The sequence below is a fragment of the Stomoxys calcitrans genome, chromosome 4 (genome assembly GCF_963082655.1).
Source record: "Stomoxys calcitrans chromosome 4, idStoCalc2.1, whole genome shotgun sequence".
In the NCBI taxonomy this organism is placed as follows: domain Eukaryota; kingdom Metazoa; phylum Arthropoda; class Insecta; order Diptera; family Muscidae; genus Stomoxys; species Stomoxys calcitrans.
In genome coordinates, this window is record NC_081555.1 from 18,503,361 (window position 1) to 18,529,454 (window position 26,094).

General features: G+C 39.2%; 4 protein-coding genes across 5 annotated transcripts in view; 2 read left to right on the forward strand and 2 right to left on the reverse strand.

Moving 5' to 3' along the window:
• Positions 1-9,052, forward strand: part of LOC106093119 (vinculin) — a 48,955-nt gene extending 39,903 nt beyond the window's left edge. Inside the window, exons 3-7 of the mRNA XM_013260113.2 lie at positions 1,455-3,524; positions 6,605-6,722; positions 6,823-6,953; positions 7,020-7,418; positions 8,329-9,052. Coding sequence (XP_013115567.1) covers positions 1,455-3,524; positions 6,605-6,722; positions 6,823-6,953; positions 7,020-7,418; positions 8,329-8,433 — 2,823 coding nt within the window. The 3' untranslated portion in view covers positions 8,434-9,052. The remainder of the gene's footprint in view (positions 1-1,454; positions 3,525-6,604; positions 6,723-6,822; positions 6,954-7,019; positions 7,419-8,328) is intronic.
• A 1,269-nt stretch (positions 9,053-10,321) lies between these two features.
• On the reverse strand, positions 10,322-11,577 carry LOC106093116 (serine/threonine-protein phosphatase Pgam5, mitochondrial). Of its 2 annotated transcripts, none has more exons than XM_013260109.2 (2): positions 10,914-11,577; positions 10,322-10,837 (listed from the first exon to the last, which is right to left on the reverse strand). In XM_013260109.2, exons 1-2 carry the CDS (start codon positions 11,487-11,489, stop codon positions 10,529-10,531), a joined length of 885 nt encoding a protein of 294 aa, XP_013115563.2. In that variant the 5' UTR covers positions 11,490-11,577; the 3' UTR covers positions 10,322-10,528. The 2 variants fall into 2 exon arrangements, with proteins under 2 accessions (XP_013115563.2, XP_013115561.2); XM_013260107.2 differs by having other exon boundaries at positions 10,322-10,840.
• A 755-nt stretch (positions 11,578-12,332) lies between these two features.
• LOC106093117 (myb-binding protein 1A) overlaps positions 12,333-26,094 on the forward strand; it is a 28,866-nt gene continuing 15,104 nt past the window's right edge. The window contains exons 1-2 of the mRNA XM_013260110.2: positions 12,333-12,678; positions 12,740-13,117. Of these exons, the coding sequence (XP_013115564.2) occupies positions 12,373-12,678; positions 12,740-13,117 (684 nt within the window). The 5' untranslated portion in view covers positions 12,333-12,372. The remainder of the gene's footprint in view (positions 12,679-12,739; positions 13,118-26,094) is intronic.
• LOC106093118 (putative glycerol kinase 5) lies at positions 17,554-24,743 on the reverse strand. Its single transcript, XM_013260111.2, has 6 exons — positions 22,865-24,743; positions 22,641-22,734; positions 22,031-22,530; positions 18,254-18,691; positions 18,024-18,187; positions 17,554-17,953 (listed from the first exon to the last, which is right to left on the reverse strand). Exons 1-6 carry the CDS (start codon positions 22,958-22,960, stop codon positions 17,677-17,679), a joined length of 1,569 nt encoding a protein of 522 aa, XP_013115565.2. The 5' UTR covers positions 22,961-24,743; the 3' UTR covers positions 17,554-17,676.

Here is a 26,094-nt window from a genome sequence, read left to right on the forward strand (position 1 = left end):
TCAAAATGCCAATATGACATTTATCATCAAGGGACTTGAATCCCTTTTTCATTCATGCCAGACACTTTTATTTGACAAGTAAAAGACATCACCGCGAAATTTATTTCCTTAATTCCGTAATGTTTAATAAAATGCATGTTTTGTGTACTCTTAGCATCGTCAGGGGTTGAAAGATCAACTACATTTCCCAAAATGCTATAAAATTCAAGTTCCATTCTATACAGTTCACCGACTATTTTTACTTCTCCATAAATAACTCCCACATGCGTTCTTTGTTATCACCGTTCAACTATATCACGATTCACATTTAGAACAATTCCCGTATTCTGGAAGAGAGAGAAAGAGATAAGGGAACAATTTCCCTTGCGTTTCTGTCCCACAAACAGAGAATTGCCGCAAATCATCAACAAAAGGTTGGGGAAAGCAATCAGCCGACTTAAGGCCTAAACAGCTCATTCTGTCTAGAACCGTCGCGTTGAAAAATGCAACTCTGCATACAAATGTCAAATAATCACCTTGCAAAAGTTAAACAATTTTTAACTCGACGCTCGCTTCAAGCTTCAAAGTTGAACATTTTTTAACTTTTCCCCCCTTTGTTTTTGTGTGATTTGTGTGCAGAGTTGCATTTTTGAAACGCGAAGCTCTAAGACTAAACCTAACGCTCACATTCTGTTTCGGCCTTTTCAATTTTGTGAGAGCATTCGCCTTTAACTTTTATCTGTTTTTAGCTTACATTCATTTTTTGTTTATTCTTTCTCTTATTTGATGACATTTCAAACGGCCTATTATGACAATTACAACAAGCATGGGGGTCTTTTCACTTTTTGTTTTGTGACACCACCTTCTAATATTGTTTCCAAGTATGTCTTCGCTATTGAAGATATCAACTTCTTTTTGGTTAAATGGTTTACATTCATTGTTTGTTAACGTTTTCTCTTGTTTCATAACATTTTAATCGGCTTATTTTGACAATGTTCATGGATTTTGTTCACTTTTGTTCTTCAACTACAGTCGAACTTAAGAACCGGAATCGATCCAGACAACCACCTGGCTTAAGACTGCTTCCCCGCGCAAATCTGCGGTTACAACAGTTTTATTCTCTTTTAATCCGGATTTAATGGCTCGATCATCTGTTTTTCCTTTATAAAATCAGCTGACGAGAGCCTTAAATCCGGATTTAATTAGCAGTGTAAACGGGATTTTATTTGACATTTGCAAAGTTCTTGGGGCCTTTCCACTTTGTTTTCGGCAAGTTATGTTCGCCTTCCGTAATAGTATTCTGAAGCTAATAAAAGTATTGTCGACAAAATCGAATTTATGATATCGGTTTCTTAATGGTAGCCATCACTATGTTTAGGATCACCCTCTATTTTAGAAAAGCTCCCTTACATCGTTTATTTTTATCTCTTGCATTCAACTTAGTAACATTTTCTTATCTCTTCTACTCCTTATAGGTATCACGCTTGGTCATCCTTCATGAAGAAGCCGAAGATGGCAATGCCATGCCCGATCTTAGCCGACCCGTACAAGTGGTCTCGGCTGCCGTCACTAATCTCGTGAAAGTCGGCCGTGACACCATTAACAGTTCCGATGATAACATACTCCGCCAAGATATGCCCTCAGCATTGAATCGCGTTGAGACTGCCTCGCAGTTGCTGGAAGAAGCTTCCGATATGTTGCGGGCCGATCCATATTCGGGACCGGCGCGCAAAAAACTAATTGAGGGAAGCCGCGGTATACTGCAAGGCACCTCTTCGCTATTGCTCTGCTTTGATGAATCGGAAGTACGTAAAATCATACAGGAATGTAAGCGGGTGCTGGACTATCTGGCCGTGGCCGAGGTTATAAATACCATGGAGGATTTGGTGCAGTTCCTTAAGGATCTTTCGCCTTGTCTGAGCAAAGTTTCGCGTGAGGTTAGCGCCCGTGAAAAGGAGCTGACCCATCAGGTGCACAGTGAAATTTTGGTGCGTTGTTTGGAACAGGTGAAAATTCTGGCCCCCATACTAATTTGCAGCATGAAAGTCTACATCCACATAGTCGAGCAACAGGGTAAGGGTGTAGAGGAGGCTGCAGAAAATCGCAACTATTTAGCCTCACGCATGAGTGATGAAATTCAGGAAATCATACGCGTTCTCCAGTTGACCACCTATGATGAAGACACCAGTGAGCTGGATAATTTGACGGTGCTTAAGAAGCTGAATAATGCCATCAATACCAAGGCTGAGTTGGCCAATGATTGGTTAAATAATCCCTACGCATTACGCGGTGGAGTTGGTGAGAAGGCCTTGCGTCAAATCATAGAAAATGCCAATGAAATCTCAGAGCGTTGCTTGCCGCAAGATTCATATCCCATTAGACGCACCGCTGATGAAATCTCAGCCATGGCCAATAGTTTGTGTGAATTGCGTCAGGATGGCAAAGGTACCTCTCCGCAAGCCGAATCTCTGGCTCGTAGCATACGTGAGAAACTTGGCGATTTGCAATCCCAAATTCAGCATGCCGTTATTGGTGTGAACAAAGCTGGCGTGCAGCAAACTGCACATACCATACAGGGACGTTTAGAACAAGCTGTCAAATGGCTGCAACATCCCGAAATCAATGATGGTGGTTTGGGAGAACGTGCCGTAAACTTGATTGTCGAGGAGGGTAGAAAAGTCGCCGAGGGCTGCCCTGGCCACCAGAAAGCCGAGATCATGCAGTTGTGTGATGAAGTGGAACGTTTGAAACGCCAAGCAGCTGGTAATACCCCCGCGGCAAAAGAAGCCGCCAAGAAACTAACCCATAAACTGCATGAACTAAAGGCTGCAGTGCAAAATGCTCTTGTCAATCGCATAGTGCAAGATTTCATGGATGTCAGCACCCCATTGAAACAATTCACCGAAGCCGTTATGTTGCCCGAAGGCACCCAAGGGCGTGAGCAGAATTTCAATCAGAAATCTAATAACTTGCAAGCTTTTTCGGATCGTGCCTCCAAGACCTCCCGCATGGTTGCTGCCGGTGGTGCTTGTGGTAATAAGAAAATTGCCGAAATTTTACTTTCCTCCGCCTCCCAAGTGGACTCTTTGACCCCTCAGTTGGTGAATGCGGGACGCATTCGTATGAACTATCCCGCCAGCAAGGCAGCAGATGAGCACTTGCAAAATCTGAAGCAACAATATGCCGATACTGTTTTGCGCATGCGCACCGTTTGTGATCAAGCCACTGATCCGGCTGATTTCATTAAGACCTCCGAGGAACATATGCAAATGTATGCGAAACTTTGTGAGGATGCCATTCATGCCAAACAGCCACAAAAAATGGTTGATAATACATCGAATATTGCTCGCCTTATCAATCGTGTACTACTGGTGGCCAAACAGGAGGCTGATAACTCTGAAGATCCTCACTACACAGCTAAATTAAATGCTGCTGCTAATCGTTTGGAGAGTTCACTGCCAGCCATGGTTGGTGATGCCAAGAGGGTGGCAACCAACATAAATGATCCAGCAGCTGCACATGCATGGAAGGGTTCATTCCAAAGAGTAAGTATTGAATTTTATTTTCGATTTAGCCACACAGAATGTAAAAAAAGCCAGGAAGCACTTAAAGTACAGTAGTGCAGAGAAAAGTAGTGTACAGTACAGTGGGGTAGAGTAAACTAAAGAGTACAGTACAGTATTGCGCAATAGAGTAGAGAACTGAGTAATGTGCAATAAGTAGTTTACAGTACTGTGGTGTATAGTGCTGCAGAGTACAGTACTGTAGACTACAGTACTCTGCAGTAGATTATAGCACAGTAAGTAAAAAGATCAACCCATGGCATAATTACCAGGTAATGTACCGTAAACAGCTGAGTACAATTTTTTCTCGCGAAGTCCACTATCTGTCAATGAGTTTTGGTTGTGTGTGTATTATTGTTAAGAACCATAACACACACAAACAACAAAAAATGTCGCGAACAAGTAACATACACAAAATCAGAGTTGCACTAATCAGTGATTTTGACAGATAGTGTACTCAAATATTTTGTTGTATATGTTTATAATCAACAAAATTTTACAACTAACAGCGAGAACAGCTGATTTCTTTATGTTTTTGCCAGAGGGAATAGAGCACGCTCTAAATCAAAAACCTATATTTGCTATTTTGAAAAGTGATTTTCAAATTTTAGTTTGATTTGTATCACACTACATATACAACGCTACATGTGCTCAATTTGACATGTCATAAGACACCTACATACATACCATGTGATAGAGCCTTAGGGAAAGCAACCCCAAATTATACTGTAATATAATTTGTTTTGGCCCTTTACGTTAAGATTTAGGATCCCTATCAGCTTATCTCCCTAATTCCTTCATTTGAGTTGCCAAGTTTCTTTAGTTTGGAATTCCAAAGAATAAACATTGCTCAATAACCTCCACATAGAAATGTGTCACAACAACAACAACTTCCCATGTTTTTCAACATCATCGCGGCCAAACGTTCTAGATCAATAGTGGTAAAACTCATGTCGACTTTAATATTCAAAAGTATATTGTTACTCCGCGGCTTAAGGATACTGGAAACTCGCTAAAGCTTTCGGCTTCTTTGATCTATGTCTCGCAATTCTCGTCGAACTGTCTGCAAATTGTTTGCCCATGAACATTTCACTAAGGAACGGGAGCAAACTTCTCATATATCAATGAGTGCAGTCCGATTCAAGTTTAAGCTCAATGATTTTTGCATGGTCTATAGTTTGCTCGAACTCTCTGCTGCTCTTCCAGAGGATATAAGAATATCCCGGGCGGGACATCTGTGATCTATCAAGGCCTGATATATGTGGTGTTCATCGCTGTCACGAGAAGCTTAGCTGCGAGCTACCGGGCGTGTCCACATGTTGCACGGCAGTCGTGGACAATCAGCGGTATCGAGCGGAGAATCTCAGTGAGAGGCCGGGCGGCATCGATTTCTGCAAAAATACCGAGTGGCTATGGTGCTCGGTATGATAAGGCGAGTTATTGGCGTCTTTAAATAACCAATGGCCACCCTGTTCCAACGGCGATCGGTCCTTTAGACGGAAACGAGCTTGTTTATCTAAAGGAGCTGGACGGAGATCGTTTTAGTACCCTTGTCCTTGGGAAAGGATAGTTTTGGTACCCTTGTCCTTAGGAAAGAGTAGTTTTGGTACCCTTTTCCTTGGCAAAGGGTAATTTTAGTACCCTTGTCCTTAGTAAAGGGTAGTTTTGGTACCCTTGTCCTTGGTAAAGGGTAATTTTAGTACCCTTTTCCTGGGGAAAGGTTAGTTTTAGTCCCCATTCCATTGGAAAAGGATAGTTTTAGTATCCTTTCCTTTGGAAAATGGTAGTTTTAGTACCCTTGTTTTTGGGAAAGGGTAGTTTTAGTACCCTTGTTCATAGGAAAGTGTAGTTTTAGTCCCCATTCCTTTGGAAAAGTTTAGTTTTAGTACCACTTCCTTGGAAAATTGTAGTTTTAGTACCCTTGTCCTTGGAAAGGGTAGTTTTAGTACCCTTGTTCATAGGAATGGATAGTTTTAGTACCCATGCTCATGGAAAAGGGTAGTTTTAGTACCCTTTCCCTTGGAAAAGGATAGTTGTAGTACCCTTTCTCTTGGAAAAGTGTAGTTTTAGTACCCTTTCCCTTGGAAAATGGTAGTTTTAGTACCCTTTTCCTTTGAAAGGATAGTTTTAGTACCCTATTTCTTGGAAAAGGGTAGTTTTAGCACCTTTTCCCTTGATTAATTGTAGTTTTAATACCAATAGTTTTAGTACTAATAGTTTTGTTACCAATAGTTTTAGAACCAATACCAATAAAGTCCCTTTGACGCAATTTTTCCCACAAAACATAGCTACAATCCCGTGGAAACTCAGAATCTTAATCCTTCCCTGAGAAAGTTGGTTTGAATTTAAAAAACATGACACAAAAACTTTCCTTTTGAGAATACATATTTCTAAAGAACGGAAAGTTTTCTTCTGAAAAAATTACCAGCTAGCACTGCAGGGTTGGGCTCACCGAATCCACTGCCTGAACTATGTGCTCTATACCATGAAGCAAAGGCTTACAACTTTACCCAGGATCTGAATTGGATTTCATGACAAACCTAGCGGAAGGCTGACAATCTAAGTTCCCAAATTTGACTAGATCAAAAAAAAAAACCGTGGGTTTCACCTGTCTCTCCATGTCGGTCGTGACCATCTGACAAGGAAGCAACTCCTCCCTCGAAATCGTAACCAGAACCTGTAAAATGGCTAAATCTCTGCAAGAAAAAGTTGCACCCTTCAAGTCATTTATAAGACTCCTCAATTTCCTTAAATCTAAGAATCCAATAAAGTACCCTGCCCATGTGTTCTAGTGTTCTTTTTCGGGGAAGGAATCTTAAACAAGGAACTAAATGTCGAACACGAATCTATTTCCCCTTCTCTCTCTCTCTCTCTCTCTTCTTCTTCCTTTCCCCCTGTAAACTAGATATTTGTTTTAAAAGTGCTTTGTTTGGTTTCTCCAGAAATTGTGTGGTGTTGCTTAAAAAATAGAATAGAAAAAATTTATATGTTAAATCGATTGAAGAGAATGAGAGAATAGAATCTACATACCAATTAACTTTTTTGTCTTTTCTATTCCTTAGCTTTTGGGTGATGTGAGAGATGTTCGCAATGCTATTGCTCCACCAGCACCACCATTGCCTAACGTCCCACCACCACCAATTCCAGAATTTAGTGCTATGCACTTGTCAAATCAAAATGGTGAGTACATCAAACTTTTTCCATGATTCCGAGAGAGAAATCAGGGTTTTCCCCCAAAATTTTTTCAATTCATTTGGCAATTATTTTGACTTTTTTTTAGCCGAACGTGCCCCACCAAGGCCACCATTGCCTAGAGAAGGATTGGCTCCTCAACGACCACCACCACCAGAAACCGATGATGAAGACGAAGGTGTCTTCCGCACCATGCCACATGCAAATCAACCTATTTTGGTAAGTTTTTGAATTTGCCTTACTGATAAAGTTATTCTATCTTTTCTTCCTTCATTCTTTCCATAGATTGCCGCCCGCGGTCTTCACCAAGAAGTTCGTCAATGGTCCTCCAAAGACAATGAAATTATTGCTGCTGCCAAACGCATGGCCATACTGATGGCTCGCCTCTCCGATTTGGTGCAATCGGATTCACGTGGCAGCAAACGTGAATTGATTGCCACTGCCAAACAAATTGCCGAAGCTTCCGAGGAGGTTACCCGATTGGCTAAGGAATTGGCTCGCCAATGTACCGATCGCCGTATACGTACCAATTTGTTGCAAGTTTGCGAACGTATACCCACTATTGGTACACAATTGAAGATACTCTCCACTGTCAAGGCTACTATGTTGGGTGCTCAAGGATCAGATGAAGATCGTGAGGCCACCGAGATGTTGGTGGGCAATGCACAAAATCTGATGCAAAGTGTAAGTAGAAAAAAATTTACGTGATAAATTTGATGGGGTGGTCACCATGATGGAGATGTTAGAATGTCCGCCTACTATATGGTATTGTGGCTGCTCGGCAACACGTTTGAACTCGGCAACAAAGAGGATAGTCCTTATCATTACTACGAGATAAATGTCCCCTGTTCCGTAATGGCCGTGGTTTTCTGCTACTGTGGTATTACAATCGGTACAACATAGCCAACGAATTGCTTGTAGATCAAACCCGCTATAGGGATTACATTGGGGTAAAGCGTTGTATCGTTGATTTCATTATTGTTGGGGCAGTGACTTAACCTTCTTAATTGAACCATTAAAGCAAACAGAAAATGCCTATTTATCATTATATAATGACCAGGAAGCATACAGCAAACAGCTGAGCACATTTTTTTCTCGCCAAGTGCACTATCTATCAACGAGTTTTGGTTGTGTGTGTGCAATCTAGTTAAAAACCATAACACACACTAATAACGACAAATGACACGAACTATACACAAAGACAGAGTTGCACTAATCACTGATTTTGACGGATAGGGCACGCAATATTTTGTTATTGGACAACTGCTTCTATTTGTGAATGAATATATATTACTATTTATGCAGTTCCTCTGAGTAACTTGCATTAGAGAACGTTTACCCTTCGTAAATGTCGATCTATCCATATGCATCCGTCCGTTTGTAAGGATCGCTAGTGGGTATAAAAAATTATATTCAGTTGATCGCATAAAACTACCTTAAGAATTATATACCTTGCATACCTTCGTATGATCATTTGACAGGCATCTACACAGAAAATACCAAATTAGGGTGTCACCCTTAGCAACTTAAGAACATTTACACATTTTGAATTTCCTAGGGAGTGTTTACATATGGTGTCATATTTGTCTTTTAGGTCAAGGAAACTGTGCGTGCTGCCGAAGGTGCCAGTATCAAAATACGCTCGGATCACACTAATCGCTTGCAATGGGTGCGTCGCCAACCTTGGTATCAATACTAAGACGATGCTACAAAGGAATTTGTATATTTTTTACAATATTTTTTTTTTAATTTTTTACTTAAAACAAACAAAACCTCTAACATAAGTGCCTTAAACGTTAACAATGATATTTATTATATATTTGTGCTCGCTCCTTATTGTGTGTGTGTCTTCAAAGTTGTTTGGAATATTTTTCTATAATTTTTTTATAATTTTTTTGTCCTAATGTTAAGATTATACAACGAAACCTAAACCACTTGATGTAAATCCCAAATAATAAAACCTAAACTTTGGCAGTTCTTTTTTTAATAATGCAATACCAAGTATTCAAGTGCAATATAATGAATTGTTTTCACCTCATCAGCTAAGGTAATGCATTTAATTTGAAAATCCCTTAAAGATTAAGAATGTCCCTTTATAATCATCTACAATACAAACAAATTGTTGCCAAATTTTATGGCTTTAGTTTTTTCTTTGATTAGATAAATTTTTATTATTTTTTGGCAGATAGAAGAAAATCACAACTAATGATAATTTGTATTACTAACAAAACAAAATCCTTTTGAATTGGAATTCAAGTTGCATTCGAGCATTTAAAGTGTGTCTAGAAGAAGCAAATAAATAAAAATACAAAAAACAATTCTGTAAATGAATATTAATTTACATGTAAGCGGGAGTTAAAAAATTTCATAGACAGGAAACCTTATTCAGCCAGGCTGAATTGCAGTTTTCCTTTAGTAAACCTTATTCAGCCAGGCTGAGTTGCAGTTTTCCTTTAGAAAACCTTATTCAGCCAGGCTGAGTTGCAGTTTTCCTTAAGAAAACCTTATTCAGCTAGGCTGAATCGTAGTTTTCCTCTAGTAAACCTTATTCAGCCAGGCCGAATTGCAGTTTTCCTTTAGAAAACCTTATTCAGCCAGGCTGAATTGCAGTTTTCCTTTAAAAAACCTTATTCAGCCAGGCTGAATTGCAGTTTTCCTTTAGAAAACCTTATTCAGCCAGGCTGAATTGCAGTTTTCCTTTAGAAAACCTTATTCAGCCAGGCTGAATTGCAGTTTTCATTTAGAAAACCTTATTCAGCCAGGCTGAATTGCAGTTTTCCTTTAGAAAACCTTATTCAGCCAGGCTGAATTGCAGTTTTCCTTTAGAAAACCTTATTCAGCCAGGCTGAATTGCAGTTTTCCTTTAGAAAACCTTATTCAGCCAGGCTGAATTGCAGTTTTCCTATAGAAAGCCTTATTCAGCCAGGTTGAATTGCAGTTTCCTTTAGAAAACCTTATTCAGCCAGGCTGAATTGCAGTCTTCCTTTAGAAAACTCTTTTTACCCAGGCTGAGTTGCAGTTTTCCTTCAAAAAATCTTATTCAGCCAGGCTGAATTGCAGTTTTCCTTTAGAAAACCTTATTCAGTCCGGCTGATTTGCAGTTTTCCTTTAGAAAACGTTATTTAGCCAGGCTGAATTGCAGTTTTCCTATAGAAAACCTTATTCAGTCAGGTTGAATTGCAGTTTTCCTTTAGAAAACCTTATTCAGCCAGGCTGAATCGCAGTTTTCCTGTAGTAAACATTATTCAGCTAGGCGGAATTGCAGTTTTCTTGTAGAAAACCTTATTCAGCCAAGCTGTGTTACAGTTTTGTACTTACAAAAATTCATTGACCATTACCTCGCACCACTTTTCTGTGTTTTGGTTTTCTGAGGAGGAAAATATGTAAAAAAATAGTTCTTATTAAAAACGTTTTGATAAAAATTTATTATATTAATGGTGTTTAGGTATAGTGAATGAAAAGTGTTTTTTATTATTGTATTGTTGTTCTCTTATAGTTATTACATTATTAAGTACTTGGTGGTTTGCAAAACTGTCTACACTACATTGAATTAAAACAATATTAAACTTTGGAATAAATGTTAAACATTATGTGGCAACAAGTTTTAGAATATTTTTATTTCAAACGGCATAGCGGCAGTTCTCTTTTTTTGTGGGAGGATGTTTATAATTGACGTAATACTATAACGTTTTAGATACAATGAGACGTTATCACTTAGATTCTTACTCCTGCCCCAATGCTAGCAAAAGTTAATAACTTTCCAATCTCTTAAGTTTTTTTTTTCTTAAGTAAATCTATACCACATTCTTGGCTTCCCGTGGAATGCGATTAGTTAGGAATTTGGCAGGAATATACCCGGTATCTCCCAAATATTTAATAGAAACATTACCCGAAGGCTGTATAGTAAGCCATGTGATGGAGGCATGATTGACATTGATTCTCAGCCAAGCTTCTGGGGGAAATTGTAAAGCTCTGCACACGAAATAACGTATGACATTGCCATGCCCTACTATTAGAGTATAGGTATCATGTTTGTCGGTGGGCAAAGCGCGATGAAAATAACGTCTGAAGCCAGCTTCAATACGAGCGCCATCACGGAAAAACTGCTGCAGTTTTATTTAAATAACAAAAAAAAGAGATGAGTAAATGTCTCTTAAAGTTTTCAAATTTAAAACTCACCGATTCCTCCGGCCTCCAATGGCCCACAGGGGGTTGTGGAGGTATGGGAGCACCTTCGCGTATGTATGGACAATGTTTCACATCCTTTGGATTGAAATCAATTTCCTTCAGTATAATTTCGGCAGTCTCCTGAGCCCGTGTCATTGTAGATGCTATCACCTTATCCCATTTGATACCCATCTCATGTAATCTTTTTCCCGTATATTCCGCTTGCAGACGACCTCTACTTGTTAGGCGATGAGTCTCGTCGCTATCACCTAAATCCAAATATTCTCCATGTCTGATGAGTATGATGTGTCGGGCAAATTTTGGGCAAGCCTTTTCTAACTCGCTGTTATAATGATTTTGTTCTTGTGGTGAATCATTTTTTGGTGGCTTAACCAAACTCTTTGGATTGCGGCAATCCCAATTGGAGTCCCAAAGAGCACAAGGGCTAACAGGCTTCTCACTGTTAGTCCATGACATGTGTGCAATAGTATGTGGTTCGCGTATTTTCTGATAGAAGTATACGCTAAGGCCAGCACCGGTGCCTAAGGCCACAGCTCCAATTTTACGTGCACTTGTCCACAGAACCATATTTATGCAAAACGAAGGAATAAAGTTCAGAGATCCTACTTAATTTATGTGAATGAAGTTGTGAACTGTGACTCTAATAAAATGAATCTCATTGTGAATATATCTATTGTGAATGCATGTACAATAGAGACACCGAAAAGTAAAGTTTACTTAAATTACGACGTACGAATTATGCCAGCTGTCTAACGTCTGTTTGTATTAAAAAAAAGTGTATTGTTCAGAGCAAGAGTCAAAGCCGATATAAAAAGGTGGTTTCACGCGAACTCCTGAAAACAGTCAGCCAGTTTGACAGTATTAAGATGTCAAGATGTCACTTCTTTGTTTACATTCGCAGCAAACCACACCATTTTTTTGCCCAAGTGCAGTTCACTGACCCCTCACCGAAAAGAAAAATCTAGCAGTCTGGTATTAGAATTGCGACTGCTAGGGGCTCAAGAAGTCAAATTTGGGGATCGGTTTATGGGTGGGCTATATACAGATCTGAACCTATATGGTCTATTTGCAATCCCCGTCCCCGTCGTTTTCTCTGGTTGTGTTGAGAAAAATTGTTGCGTTTGATTTTAGTTCTATATAGTGCAAACCGTGATAATCGTTTATTTAATGTTATCAACTGCAACTATGCTATTTTATGCAGAACATCTGACTAGCACTGGATGACACGCAGCAACTATTACAATGATCACGGACTATGATGTGCCATGTAAAGTCCCCAATTAATAAAGCTGGCACAAATACTCCAAAGTGCCAAGACAAACTTTTTGCCGATATTCGATAACCATCCTGTTATCGCTAATCGCTTATCTTTCATAATATATTAATTCACAATAGTTTATGTTTTGAAAGTAAAAAGGTAACACGTGCCACAGACAAATTTAATAAATTAATGAATTTATCAAACAAAATGAAAGTTAAAAAGGATAAAAAGGTCGAAAAACGCCCCAAGGAAGATGTTAATAAGGATGATGCTGCCGTCAACAAGAAAATCAACAAAAAACCAAAGTTAAACAAAGATGAAGCTGTTGACGACGGCTCGCCCAACATGCAATCAAAAACAAGAGTAGGTATCAAATCGGTGGATACAAACATCTTTAAGTATTTCAAGGAACTAACCAATGAGGAGGAGAAATTGCGTCTCGAAGCGGCCATACAGTTGTTGCAGCAATTGAATCGCACAAAAGATGAGGATAAGGTAAGTTCTTCGATGATTTTTTTTAAGTATATGAGCAACATGTGTTTCTCTTTTCTTTTAGAGACAAAAGGAGCTGCAATATAGTCTTAAACGTTTGATACGTGGTTGTGGCTCTTCTACCAATGTCTCCAGATCTGGTTTTTACATTGGTCTTGTTGGCGCCTTGAAATCGTTGAGCCCCGAAGAGTTTTCACTGCAACAGGTTTTGGATTTTATGAATAAAGAATTGCATGTTGGCTCTGCTGTCATAAATAAGGAAGATGCTGATGCTGTAGTGGGCAAAATACTAGTTGTAGGAGCTTTATTGCATTCAGGACGTTTATCGGAAGCCAATGCGGAATATTTGGAACAAGTAACAAATATTTTGCTGCAAGCAACTCATCATAAATCCTACCATGCTTCGTTGGGTTATTCCTTTGTGTGTGAACTTATAGAGACGGTAAGTGAATTATGGCAACATTATATACATTTTCTTTTAACTTGATCAGATGTTGTCTTTATTAGCTTTAACACTTTTAAAGTTTGTTAGCTCTGAAGACACCGCAGGGATGTCACTAAGCCATTACTTTGTATCCAAGTCCTTCTAAATCAGTTTTGCAACCTCAATATAGTCTATACTAGCAATTTGCATAAAATTGCATTTATCCAGGAAACATATCGTAAAGTTGAACAATGTGTCTCATACAAGCAACTGATTTTGTATTTGGCCCATGATCATTCCATTAAGGAACAGCGGATATATTTCTCTCATATCAATGAGAGCTGTCCGATACAAGTATATTCTCATTGATAAGAAACCTCCTTTTTATTGCCGAATCCAAACCGCTTGCCCCAAAGCGATATCACTAAGTAAAGAGTTTTACACGTCTGATTACCAAAGTTGATTGTCGCCAGCACTGGTAGGAAAGAACCGCCGCTGAAAATTTTTTCTGAAGTTCTCGGCGCAAATTTTAAACTTTTCTACCAAAAGGCTTTTCTTTATGGGTTTTCTGTAGAGACACATCTATAAAATGACTTATAGATGAACAAACTCGTTCCGGTCCATATGGCTATTAGTTATTTAAAGGATTCAATAACTCTCCTTGTTGTTGTAGGTGAGCAAGCTCGTTTCGGTCCAAAGAACTGGTCGCGTCGGGAACAGGGTGGCCTTTGGTTATTTAAAGGCGCCAATAACCCGCCTTGTCATATCGACCATCATAGGTACTCAATATTTGCGCAAGAGGCGGTGCCGCCCGGCCACTCGCGGAGACTCTCCACTCGATATCGCAGATTGTCTGCGACTGCCATTGCAGCAACTCCGTATGGAGCATTCCATTATCTGCAACCTGTGGATACCATACAGATCGACCCTCATTGTTCCAGCCTGTGTGGTGCTCACAGCTATCCCGTGCCGGGGAACTCGCTTTGTCATATTAAGCATCATAGGCACTCAGTTTTTAAGGAGAAGCCGGTGCCGCCCGGCCTCTCCCTGAGGCTCTCCTCTCTATACCGCAGATAGTCCGCGATTGCAGTTGCAGCTACTTCGCATGGAGCATTCCACTATCCGCCTGGTAGGTCTTAACTGAGCTTTTCTTGATGACGACAAACACCACACAGATAGTAGCTCAAAGTAAAAGACTGTGTGATGTTCATAGTCACTCTGGGCCGGGATGCACAGCACTTTTTAATATAAAAAATGTTCCTGTTTGCATGTTTGCTCTAAAAATGATAATTTTTTTTTATATATGTCGCATCTAAACATACTTTGGGCTTCCCTGTATTAGGAATATGTGATAAAGTATTACCTTCGCTGCACATACATTTCTTTGCTGGATGACTTTAGATAATCTATTTTTAATTCGTTAGGGTTGTATTGGTGTAAGATGATAGCACCTTTATCAGATTTTAGTGAAATACTTGAAGATATGACCAGGTTGCAGAGTTAGTATGATAATAATATTAACGATAATAATAAATTCCAATATTTGCTTTAAATGTATGTATGAGCTTCTATGGCATAGCATTTAATTGATAGAATTTATTGAGGGGTTCTTAAATAGTCAAGGAATCGTATTAAAGCGTTCCCATTGGGATATGTAATGGCCATGCACGCAAAGCGGTGGGCACGCAAGCATTTTAGTCGTACGTCATGAATGTACCGAACAAGAATCTGCAACGTCACATACAGCACGTGTAAACCAAGAATGCCTAAAAAATCATGTATCGCACTAAAAAATCATGTATCGACAGACAGACAGACGGACATAGCTAAATCGAATTGGAAAGTGATTCTGAGTCTATCGGTATACTTATCAATGGGTCTATCTCTCTTCCTTCTTGGTTTTACAAACAAATTCACTAAATTATAATACCCTGAACCACAGTAGTGGTGTTGTGTATAAAAAGCGTGGCCGTTTGTATTGTTAGCACTTCGTGTCTACCCTGTATTTTTTTTTTTGTAATTGTCCATATTTCTTTCTTTCATGGATCATGGCAACCAATGCAAGTTTAAGGCATGCTGCCTTCCAACTTAGGTAGCTGTCGCCGTCGTTGGCTGTATGCGTATCCTCACGACATGTCGCATTCGAACTCAGTCAATGTATTTTTAGGCATTATATGCAATGGTGGTCACCTGCCACCAACTTTTAAGCATATCATGACAATTTGACTCTCTTCACTCGGTTTGTTGTTCTAACATACGTCTGCTTGGTTCTGCTGAATATAACATATGGTAATCTGCATGAATGCTGTCTCGAGTGCGGTATCGAGTGTAGGAGACTCTGTGAGAGTCCGGCCGGCACCGCATCTTTCTTAAATACTTAGTGCCTGTTATACTCAATATGACAAAACGAGTTATTGGCTCTTTAAATAAACAATGGTCATAACGTTCCCGCGGCAATCCATCCTATGGACAGGAACAGACTTTCTTACCTATGAAGCTTGACTAGGATCGCCACATCCACATACAAATGTGGCAGGTTTAGATCAGGTATCATTGAATGTATCATCCTGAAAGCTGCATCACATTTCATGGCATTCTCCCCTAGGTAACGACCAGAGTAGCATGGCGTTGACAGAGCAGATTGAAGGCTCCACGTTTTGCACGGTGAATAATACTAGGATTACGAGGAGATGCAGCGGCCCGCAAGACATTTTCACTGCATCCCCTGATCTTCTGAGTGACGTATCCTGGCAAGACTCCACTGATTTTCCACTAATTTTCCCTTTTATCCAAATTTCAATAGTCTCAAGATTATTATGTTCCCTACCATAAGATGGGTGTATACAAACTTCGTCATTTTGTTTGTAACACCTTGAAATATTCGTCCGAGACCTCAGAAAGTATACATATTCTTGATCGTCATGACATTTTAAATCGATCTAGCCGTGTCTGTCCGTTTGTCGAAAACACACTAACTTTAGAAGGAGTTAAGCTATGCACTGGCAATTTTCTATAAATACTTCTTATTAGTGTAGGTTGTTGTTGTAGCCAAATTTTCATGTGAGGTGGCTAAATAAACTTGCTCTTGTAGGTGAGCAAGCTCATTTCGGTCGAAAGAATCGATCGTCGCGGAAAAGGGTGGCCATTGGTTATTTAAAGGCGCCTTGTTATATCGAGCATCATAGGCACTCAGTATTTGCACAAGAGGTGGTGCCGCCCGGCTTCTCACTGGGACTCTCTGCTCGATACCGCTGACTCCGCGACTGCCATTGCAGCTACTCCGTATTGAGAATTTCACTTTCCGCAATCTGTGGACGCGCTAGGAAGCTCGCAGCTAAGCATCTTTTTCATGTGGAGGTGGCGATCCTCGTCAAGCTCCTGTAGGTGAGCAAGCTCGTTTCGGTCGAAAGAATCGATCGTCGCGGAAAGAGGGTGGTCATTGGTTATTTAAAGGCGCCAATATCTCGCCTTGTCGTATCGAGCATCATAGGCACTCAGTATTTGTACAAGAGCCGGTGCCGCCAGGCTTCTCACCGAGACTCTCCGCTCGATACCGCTGATTGTCTGCGACTGCCATTGCAGCTACTCCGTATGGAGCATTCCACTATTTGCAACCTGTGGACCACACAGATCGGACCTCAATGTTGCAGCCTGTGTGGTGCTTACAGCTATCCCCGGGATCAGTGTAGGTTGCTTGGGATTGTAAATGGGCCAAATCGGTCCATATTTTTATATAGCTGCCATATAAACCGATCTTAGGTCTTGACTTCTTGTTGCTTCTTGAGCCTCTGCAGGGCACAATACTTATCCAATTTGGCTGAAATTTCGAACATATCATTTTGGTGTGACTTCCAATAACTGTGCCAAGTATGGCCAAAATCAGTCCATAACCTAATATAGCTGCCATATAAGCCAATCTTTTGATTAGACTTCTTGAGCCCCTGCAGGGCGCAATTCTTATCCGATTTGGCTAAAATTTTGCACATATCGTTTTTGTATGACTTCCAACATCTGTGCCAAGTATGGCCTATATCAATCCATAACCTTATATGGCCGCCATATAAATCGATTTTCTGATTTGCCTTCTTGAGCTTATAGAGGGCGCATTTCTTATCCAGTTTGGCAGAAATTTTGCGTATGTACTTTTGGTATGACTTCCATGTATGGCCTTAATCAATCCATAACCTTATATGACCACTATATAAATCGATCTCCCGATTTGACTTCTTGAGCCTCTGAGATTTCGCATATGTTTTTTTGGTATGACTTGCAATAACTGTGCCTGGTATGGTCAAGTCCGGACATTACCATATATAGGTGCTATTTAACTGGGGCCGAATTACCGCATATGTGAACGCGTAAAATCGTTGGAAATCTCTCTATTGTGAATTATGTACTTCTTTAGCACGCCTTTACTTGTTTTTATCTTCTTATATTAAAAGCCATAATTTTTTAATTTTTAATTTTATTTATAAAATTTCTTTGGTAAAAACATCCTAACTCCTTAATTTCAATATATTCCATGAATATATTTATTTTTATACATGATTTGGTCTAGTTTTCAATAATCACAACCTTCAATACCAATGACTAAAACGTTCGACTGCCTTTAGCCAAACTTTAAGGCGCTCGCGTATTGGACTATGCTTTTTAATGTTAGGCACAAAGCAACGATCAATGGTACGAAATTGAGCAACATCTTGATGACTCTGCCATAGTCCAAAATTAATGCCAGCTGCATAGGAGGCACCCATTATGCTGCTTTCAGCATTGCTGGAACGTTCAACATAAATACCAGTGGCATCAGCTAAAAATTGGCAGACAAAATCATTTCGGGAAACGCCTCCATCAACTCTGGAAAGAGGAAAAAAAACACAAAGAAAGAAAATAATTTTAAATGATTTTTTAAGTGTATCTATTTTACCTTAAAATCTTTAGTTTTGTTTGAGTTTCCGCTTCTGCCGTTTCCACAAGTTGTACCAAACGAAAAACTATACTTTCCAACAAAGCCCTTACCATATGGGCCTTTTGGGTAGATGGTGTAATGCCTATGAAGCCCGAAGCAGCTTTATGATCATTAATGGGGGCCTGAAAAATATAAAAATTTATTGAAATTGTGTTTTTTTTTTTTTAATTTTCTCTCTTTGGCCTTACCCCTAAACCACTAAAGGCTGGCACAAAATACACTCCATTGGTATCACTAATAGATTCGGCTATGGCTGATGTCTCTGCTGGGTTGCTATATAAACCACAATTCTGGCCCCAGGTTATAATGGTGCCCATATCGTGTGCCGCTCCCTCTACACAAAATGTTGTGTTCTTGCCATATTGCCAAGCCACCAAAGGATACATGCCCTTTATCGAAGCATGACAACTGCTGCCAGTAATTAAATCCAAAAATGCCCCCGTTCCCATGGTTATTTTAACATCGCCTTTACTAAAACATTGAGATCCAAATATGGCAGCGCATTGGTCACTTATTGAGGCAGTTATGGGTATTTGACAATTTTGCCATTCTGGGCCAAAATCCACCGGGTTGATATGACCAAAATCTGTATAGGAATTATTTACGATTTTCGGTAGTAGAGAAATCTGAAAAAGAGCAGAAAAAATTAATATTAATGCAAATGCTTTGAAAGTTACATATATCAATTTTTTTTATCCTCCACCATTGGATGGGGGTACACTGATTTTGTCATTCTGTTTGTAACAACTCGAAATATGCGTCTGAGAGCCCATAAAGTATGTATGTTCTTGATCGTCATGACATTTTAAGTCGATCTAGCCATGTCCGCTTGTCTGTTTTTCGAAAGCACGTTAACTTTCGAAGGAGTAAAGCTAGGCGCTTAAAACTTTCCACAAATACTTCTTATTAGTGTAGGTCGGTTGGATTGTAAATGGGCTAAATCGGCCTATGTTTTGATATAGCAGCAATTTAAACCGATCTTGGGTCTTGACTTCTTGAGCCTCTGGAGGGCGCAATTCTTATCCGATTTCACTGAAATTTTGTATGAGGTGTTTTGTTATGACTAACAAATGTGCTAAGTATGGCGCAAATCGAAACATAACCTGATATAGTTGCCATATAAATCGATCTTGGGTCTTGACTTCTTGAGCCTCTAAAGGGCGCTATTCTCGTTCGATTTGACTAAAATTTTGCACGTGGTATTTTGGTATCACTTCTAATAACTGTGCTAAGTATGGTTCAAATTGGTTCATAACCTGATATAGCTGCCATATAAACCGATATTGGATCTTGACTTCTTGTGCTGCTAGATGGCGCAATTCTCATCCGATTTGGCTGAAATTTTGCATGAGGTGTTTTGTTATGACTAACAAATGTACCAAGTATGGTGTAAATCGGTACATATCCAGATATAGCTGCCATATAAACCGATCTGGAATATTGATTTCTTGAGCCTCCGCCAAATCGGATTAGTATTACCCCCTCAATTCTCATCCGATTTGGCAGAAATTTTGTACAACGGCTTCTCCTATGACCTTCAACATACGTGCTCAATATGGTCTGAATCGATCTATAGCTTCATACAGCTCCCATGTAAACCGATCTCCCGATTTTGCTTCATGTGCCTTTACAAGGCGCAATTCTTATCCGAATAGACTGAAATATTACACAATGACTTCTACAATGTTCAATTCATTTATGGTTCGAATCGGATATAGCTCCAGTAGCACAACAGTTCTTATTCATTATTCTTTGTTTGCCTAAAAATAGAATGGATCTTTGTCCATTCACAATTATCCTGTTGCTCAAATTTTTTCGTTTATTTCTATTTGTTGCAACTGGCAGCTTTGCAAAGAGTCGGATGATGAAGTAGATCATCAAGAGTCGATTGAGGCTGCCACAATTTTACATTTTTTGTTCACAACGCCCATGCAAGTTTATCAACCTGTCAAAGCACTTCGAAGTAAAAAGAGAAACTTGCAAAACATACTTGACTTACACTGTACTATGCCATTCACAATAGATATATTTCTTCAATTGGCAAGATTTGAAAAAGATTTGGATTTATTATTGTTGTTGTTGTAGCCACATTTTCCTGTGAAGGTGGCGATCCCCTTCAAGCTCCTGCGTGAGCAAGCTCGTTCCGGTCCAAATGACCGATCGCCGCAGCAACAAGGTTACTATTGGTTATTTAAAAGCGTCAACATCTCGCCTTGTCATAACGAGCATCATAGGCACTCAGTATTTGTGCAAGAGCCGGTGCCACCCGGCCTCTCACTGAGACTCTACGCTCGATACCGCTGATAATCCGCGACTGCTGTAGCAGCTACTTCGTATAGAGCATTGGTCTATTCGCAACCTGTGGACGCGCCCCGTTGCTCGCAGCAAGCTTCTCGTGGCAGCAATGAACACCACACAGATCGGACCTCATTGTCCAGCCTGTTTGGTTCTTACAGCTATTCCTTGCCGGGATTTGGATTAGTTGTTAAGTGTTGTTTAAATTTGAGTTTTAGTGACTTTTTTGTGTACTTTAAATCGAGAGTTGCCATATGGCAACAACAGAGGCCGAATTGTTTTATACGTGGTCGAGTGCTCTTTTGTATCGAATAAAATGTTATCTCTTATTAAATGGAAGGATTTGGATACCACTTTTATACATATTTTTTATTTTATTTTTTTATAAATTATCCATTTAAACATTTGCTCGTATATTTCAAAAATTCTCGTTCAATTCGAAAGAAATATATAATTCACAATAGATACACTCGAACAAATTTACTCATTCACGTATCCGGTAATATGCTCCAGGCTTGTTAGAGTACAGTATTTTTATACCTTTCACCAAAGACAGTTTCTCTGACCAAAATCATGCTAACTTTCGAATGAATAAAGTTATCTTCTCGAAATTTTTCGCAGGTACTACTCATTAATGTATGTAGGTCAGTTGGAATTGTAAATGGGCCATATACGTCAATGTTAGCATATAACTCCCATATATTGGGTTGCCCAAAAAGTAATTGCGGATTTTTTAAAAACAAGTAAATCATTTTTAATAAAACTTAGAATGAACTGTAATCAAATATACTTTTTTTCTAAAGCAAGCTAAAAGTAACAGCTGATAACTGACAGAAGAAAGAATGCAATTACAGAGTCACAAGCTGTGAAAAAATTTGTCAACGCCGACTATATGAAAAATCCGCAATTACTTTTTGGGCAACCCAATATATCCTTAGAGACACAATTCTTGTCCGATAAGCCTCAAATTTTGCACACTGACTCTCTTCGTATATGATACATTTGCTTCAAGTCGGTGTGTATATAGCTCCCATTGGAATCCTTCCCGTCCAAATAATAAATCGGTTTTTTTTTTAAATACTGAACTCCATAGAGGTTCAGCAAGACATTGACCAACAAGTTTTAAAGGTAAACTTTTGTGCTGAATCAACTATAGCTCTAAGTTAAGGGTCCCCATTTGCATGTGTTTGGTCTCAAACGCTCATAATACGATATGTTGCGTTCAGAGCCATGGTACCATTTTGAAAGTGTCCAAAAACTTAGCAAGTTTTTAATGAAAGCATTACCGGTCTTGGTCTTAATGCCATGAACACATTTTATGTTCCCAAATTGTCTAAACACATTTTATATTCCCAAATTATTTAATCATTTTCTAGTGGTGTTTGTATATGAGTTCCAAGAAATTATAGGAGTTCCATTTAGCGATTACGTAGTCTTGCGGACCAACCTATAAAAGCTCTATCAAGCAACAACAAACCTCTTGCAAAAATTATGCGAGAAAGTTACACATTTTCTATTGTTTTTTTCGCTTAATATTTGTTTTATAAATGATTTAGCCGGTTTGTTATGTAAATTCATATACCGAATGTTTATACGAAAAGCAAATATGTTAATCAATACGATATGGTGTAGATTATTTCATTCTTTCTTCATTGACAAGCACTACTTACCTCAATACCAGATATCATTTTGATCATCGGCGACCAATCCAGGATAAATGGATCAAATAAACCAGTTGCTGTGCAGGCGGTTACATCCGATATATGGTCCACATTGGGATTTTTGCCATTTCCTGATCTTAATTTATATAAGATCCAGGAATCCAGTAATTCAATTCTTACACATTTTCTTTTAAGGCCCTCTCTGAGGCGCTTATTGTTTTGCATTTCATAAACCAACCTCAAGGTCACTTGGCCATTCATCATTTTTAATACACTGCCGGCTAAAAAACGACTGCTACGCGTCAATAAATATAAGGTGTACGAAACGCCATTGATGGTCTTCAATGTAAGGCCATTATTAAATTCATCAACCAGAGCATCTGAGCGTAAATCTTTCCAGGTTATAAAATTATGAAAATATTCTTGTGTTTTATGATTCCAGGTTAGAAAAGTGCAGCGTTGAGTACTTATGCCAAGGCAAGCTATTTGCGAGGGCTGTAGTTGAGCATCTGAAGGTAAAATAAAAAAGGGCTCACAATCAAATAACTCATATGTCTATTACTCAAATACATGCGCATTACAAAAGACCTCTTGTACTTTGAATGCCAGCTCTACTTACTTGTTACTGCATTTTGCATGACACGTACTATTTGGTCCCACAGGCCTTCGGGCTCTATTTCGAAAAATCCTGGTTGTGGATTAAGCAATTCCACCTAGCCGTTGGTGAGGGGAGATATAGGTGGAATAAGAAAGAAAATTAGAGAATACCACTCATGAGCATGGTTTTTCATTCATAAAACGAAATTGGCGCATTTCATTCATCATACTCTTCCTTATGCTTACCCCTTCTACAGCGGAACCTATTATTTCACATTTTTCATTTAGCACAAAGCAACGAACCGATGTGGTTCCCACATCCAATGCGGCTATATATCGCATTTTCTTTAGTACATGTAACTCCAATGGCAAACAAACTCTCTTTGCAGTTGCTGGTTAATGTCAATCAAGCGAATCGGCAAGTTGCTTCTTTCCTCCGCCAATCAATGTTAATAAATGATTGTTTTATTGGCCCAATACATGTTTCGTGTTTTTTTCTATTTCTTTCACATTTAACTAGTTTTAATTCGGACTTCGCAATGCTTCGGGTGTTTTTCTACTTTTAATTATCGTAAAATTGATAGCAGAGTTCAATTAAATGGTGCTGACTGACAGACACACTGCCTTCGAGTCGATTGTACCGCGTTGTTTGGTTTGTTATGAGTTTAAAAATATGTGTTTTTGGATTTATGGTTGGATTATCACATCGTTCTATAATTTGTTGTTGAGTTTTGTGAATGAATGAGTGGTTTCTTTAGTTTGTATTCCACCCGGCAGTGCGTGCAAACTATCTGTCACTAGATTAAGCAGTTGAAACCCACAGCACCCCTATCAGCAGGCAACATATGAGTATGGCTGGCTGTTTATCATTCTTAAGAGCTGAGTGAAAAGTTTATTTTGAGTGAGCTTTGATAATAAATGTCAAAAAAAAGACAGCCTCTCCGGGAGAGCTATTTAAAATTAGCTCTCATAGTTGTGTGCTCTTGCCCATTTAGGGAACACACATACATACATACATTCATATAAAACACACTTCATAGATTAAGTTGTTGTTGCTGCAGAACATGTGTTTAAGTGGGTTAGAATTTGTTTTAAAATTACAAAACGTGTACATTTTATCAAATTGGATTTATAGATAGATGTGTATTAACGTGGAAATTGACTTGTACAATGACATATTTAGCTTCTAAATTATCATTATTTTGAAAAATATCGTCCTTTTACCCTTACCGCCAAAAAGATGTAAGTCCCAAATATTGGGATTTTCAGTTTTTAATATGAATCGATAACTGATGATTGTTTCCAATTTCTCTGGAAATTTTGTGTCGATGATCCAAGTCGTTATAATTTACAACAAAAACAATTTTAATGTAAGTGCCATTTGAACTTATTTACCAAAGTTCTGTGACAGCGAAGGGCACTTACATTATTTTCGCCAGACACTAGTACCTCAAACAAATTAAGCAATAATTACAAAAAATAAGTAAGGGCCTGGTTAGGCTCTCGTAAACATACCGTAAATGTAGAAAAATGTGCCAGCGGTTTTGTTTTGCTTTATGAAAACTCATGCAAACGATTACCGAACGTCTGTCAACCGTAACCAGAAATTAGAATTCAGTAAAAACAAAATTTTACGTTCCGTTTGCGTATCAGTTGATAAAATTTGAAGTTTGAGAAATTTCAAAATCAAAAATGTATGTTTAGAAAACTGTTTGCTATTTTCCTATTCTTTGATTTATTTATGGAATTTATTACAATTTATTGCTAATAATAAGGTTGAATGATGGTCAATCTGACCTGTTGCGAAAAGTTAATGAAAAAGTGAGACATGTGTGAACAATAAATAACAAGAAAAGAGTAGGGTGTAAGCGCCAATACGGTGCTGTTGTATCCGAAAATCCATGTTAGCACTATGTCGTGACAGGGTCTTATCAGGGATTCCACACACTCCGCCATGCACTTTGCCCACGGTTTTGAGGGCCGCCATATACACATACTGATTTCGACCCGGCACGGGATGATTATAAGCACCACATCAGTTGAAACTCGGAGATCCAATTGGCTTGGGGTTCATCTTCATAACGAGAAGCTCAGCTGAGAGCTACCGGGCGTGTCCACAGGTTGCGGTTAGTGGAATGCTTTGTATATGGAATAGCTGCAATTGCAGTCGCGGACAATGGGCGGCATCGAAGTGAGAGGCCGGGCGGCAACAGCTCATGCTTAAATACTGAGTGCCTCGGATACTCGATGTGACAAGGCGATCTATTTGCGTCTTTTAATAACCAATTGCCATAACGTTTCCGCGGAACGAGCTTGACGAGAATCGCTACCTCCCCATACAAATGTGACTAAAACATCAACAAAATCAACTGATTTCGAAAACTGTAAATCCCTTCCCAGAATTTCTTTTGCGTCTGTTGTTATGGTACATAGCTCTCCCTGAAATGTTGTGCGTGTCGCAGTATAATCCCAATCCAGTCCTTGTATCTATAAGCCATCCTCAGTCTGCCCACCGCTTCCATAGTGTCTGCAGTCTCCCCGCGCGGCGCATGGCGGTGACAGTCGGCCCATCTCCTCGTTGTTTAATGCCCTCTCAATATTCGATATGACCGCCATCGCGTACTACTTCAGTTGGAGAGACGTCTCAACTTCTCACATTGCTGAGTGGAGGGCCATCTTCTTCCACCTGCCCTTGAGTTATGACTGAAGTTCTTCGACGTCAGACCTTATCTTACCTATCTTTTTTGTTAAAAAAATTGCTTTGTTTGAAATGTCAAATGCTACGTTTTGTAATAGGCATAATTGCCTCTTTACATTTACGATACATTTGTTCTACATTTACGAGAGCATAACCAGGCCTTAAGTTATCATAATGAGTCGTTTTATTTTTGGAAATAGAGTTCGAATCGGTTGTTTAAATGTAGCGCTAAGTATCTGAGGGGTGCCACACCCTCGAGCAAACCGCCAATGGGAAATATTGGCCGACAGCGACAATATTGAACCCAAATTTGAAGTCTTTGGAAGTACAGTAGTCACCAATAAACCCATATTGGCCAACCGGGACAATAGTGGAAGCAAATAAAAAGCGTTTTGAAGCAAAGTACGAAGGTCATATCCAAATTTGGAGACACCCAAAGAAACTTCCCAAGACGGAATTATGGGTCTATTAGGATATATAAAATTTAAATCAAATGACTTTGGGAGAATATTACAGATTTGATATATTTCGGACGTAGGGAGAGGAGTGGCTCAGTTTCGGCCACTTTAGTCCGCTCCAAAGCCCTGAAACACGTTAAGATCGACCAGACTTAAATTTGATAAAAAAAAACAATATTTATAACGCAAGAATTTTTTTCGAGAAATCATTATACATTTATACATCTTACATTTACATAAGACGCAAAATGCCGGGTGTTTTGCTGGACAGGAAATTGAACTTCAAATCCTGCAAGAGAGCCATTGTCAAAAGTTGGGGG

Coding starts and splice junctions, on each gene's coding strand:
- LOC106093118 (XM_013260111.2), bottom strand. CDS start 22,960: ATGCGATATATAGCCGCATTGGATGTGGGAACCACATCGGTTCGTTGC. Junction 22,735..22,864: donor TAGGTTCCGCTGTAGAAGGG/GTAAGCATAAGG, acceptor ACCAACGGCTAG/GTGGAATTGCTTAATCCACA. Junction 22,531..22,640: donor CATGCAAAATGCAGTAACAA/GTAAGTAGAGCT, acceptor TTTTACCTTCAG/ATGCTCAACTACAGCCCTCG.
- LOC106093116 (XM_013260107.2), bottom strand. CDS start 11,489: ATGGTTCTGTGGACAAGTGCACGTAAAATTGGAGCTGTGGCCTTAGGC. Junction 10,841..10,913: donor ATTGGAGGCCGGAGGAATCG/GTGAGTTTTAAA, acceptor ATAAAACTGCAG/CAGTTTTTCCGTGATGGCGC.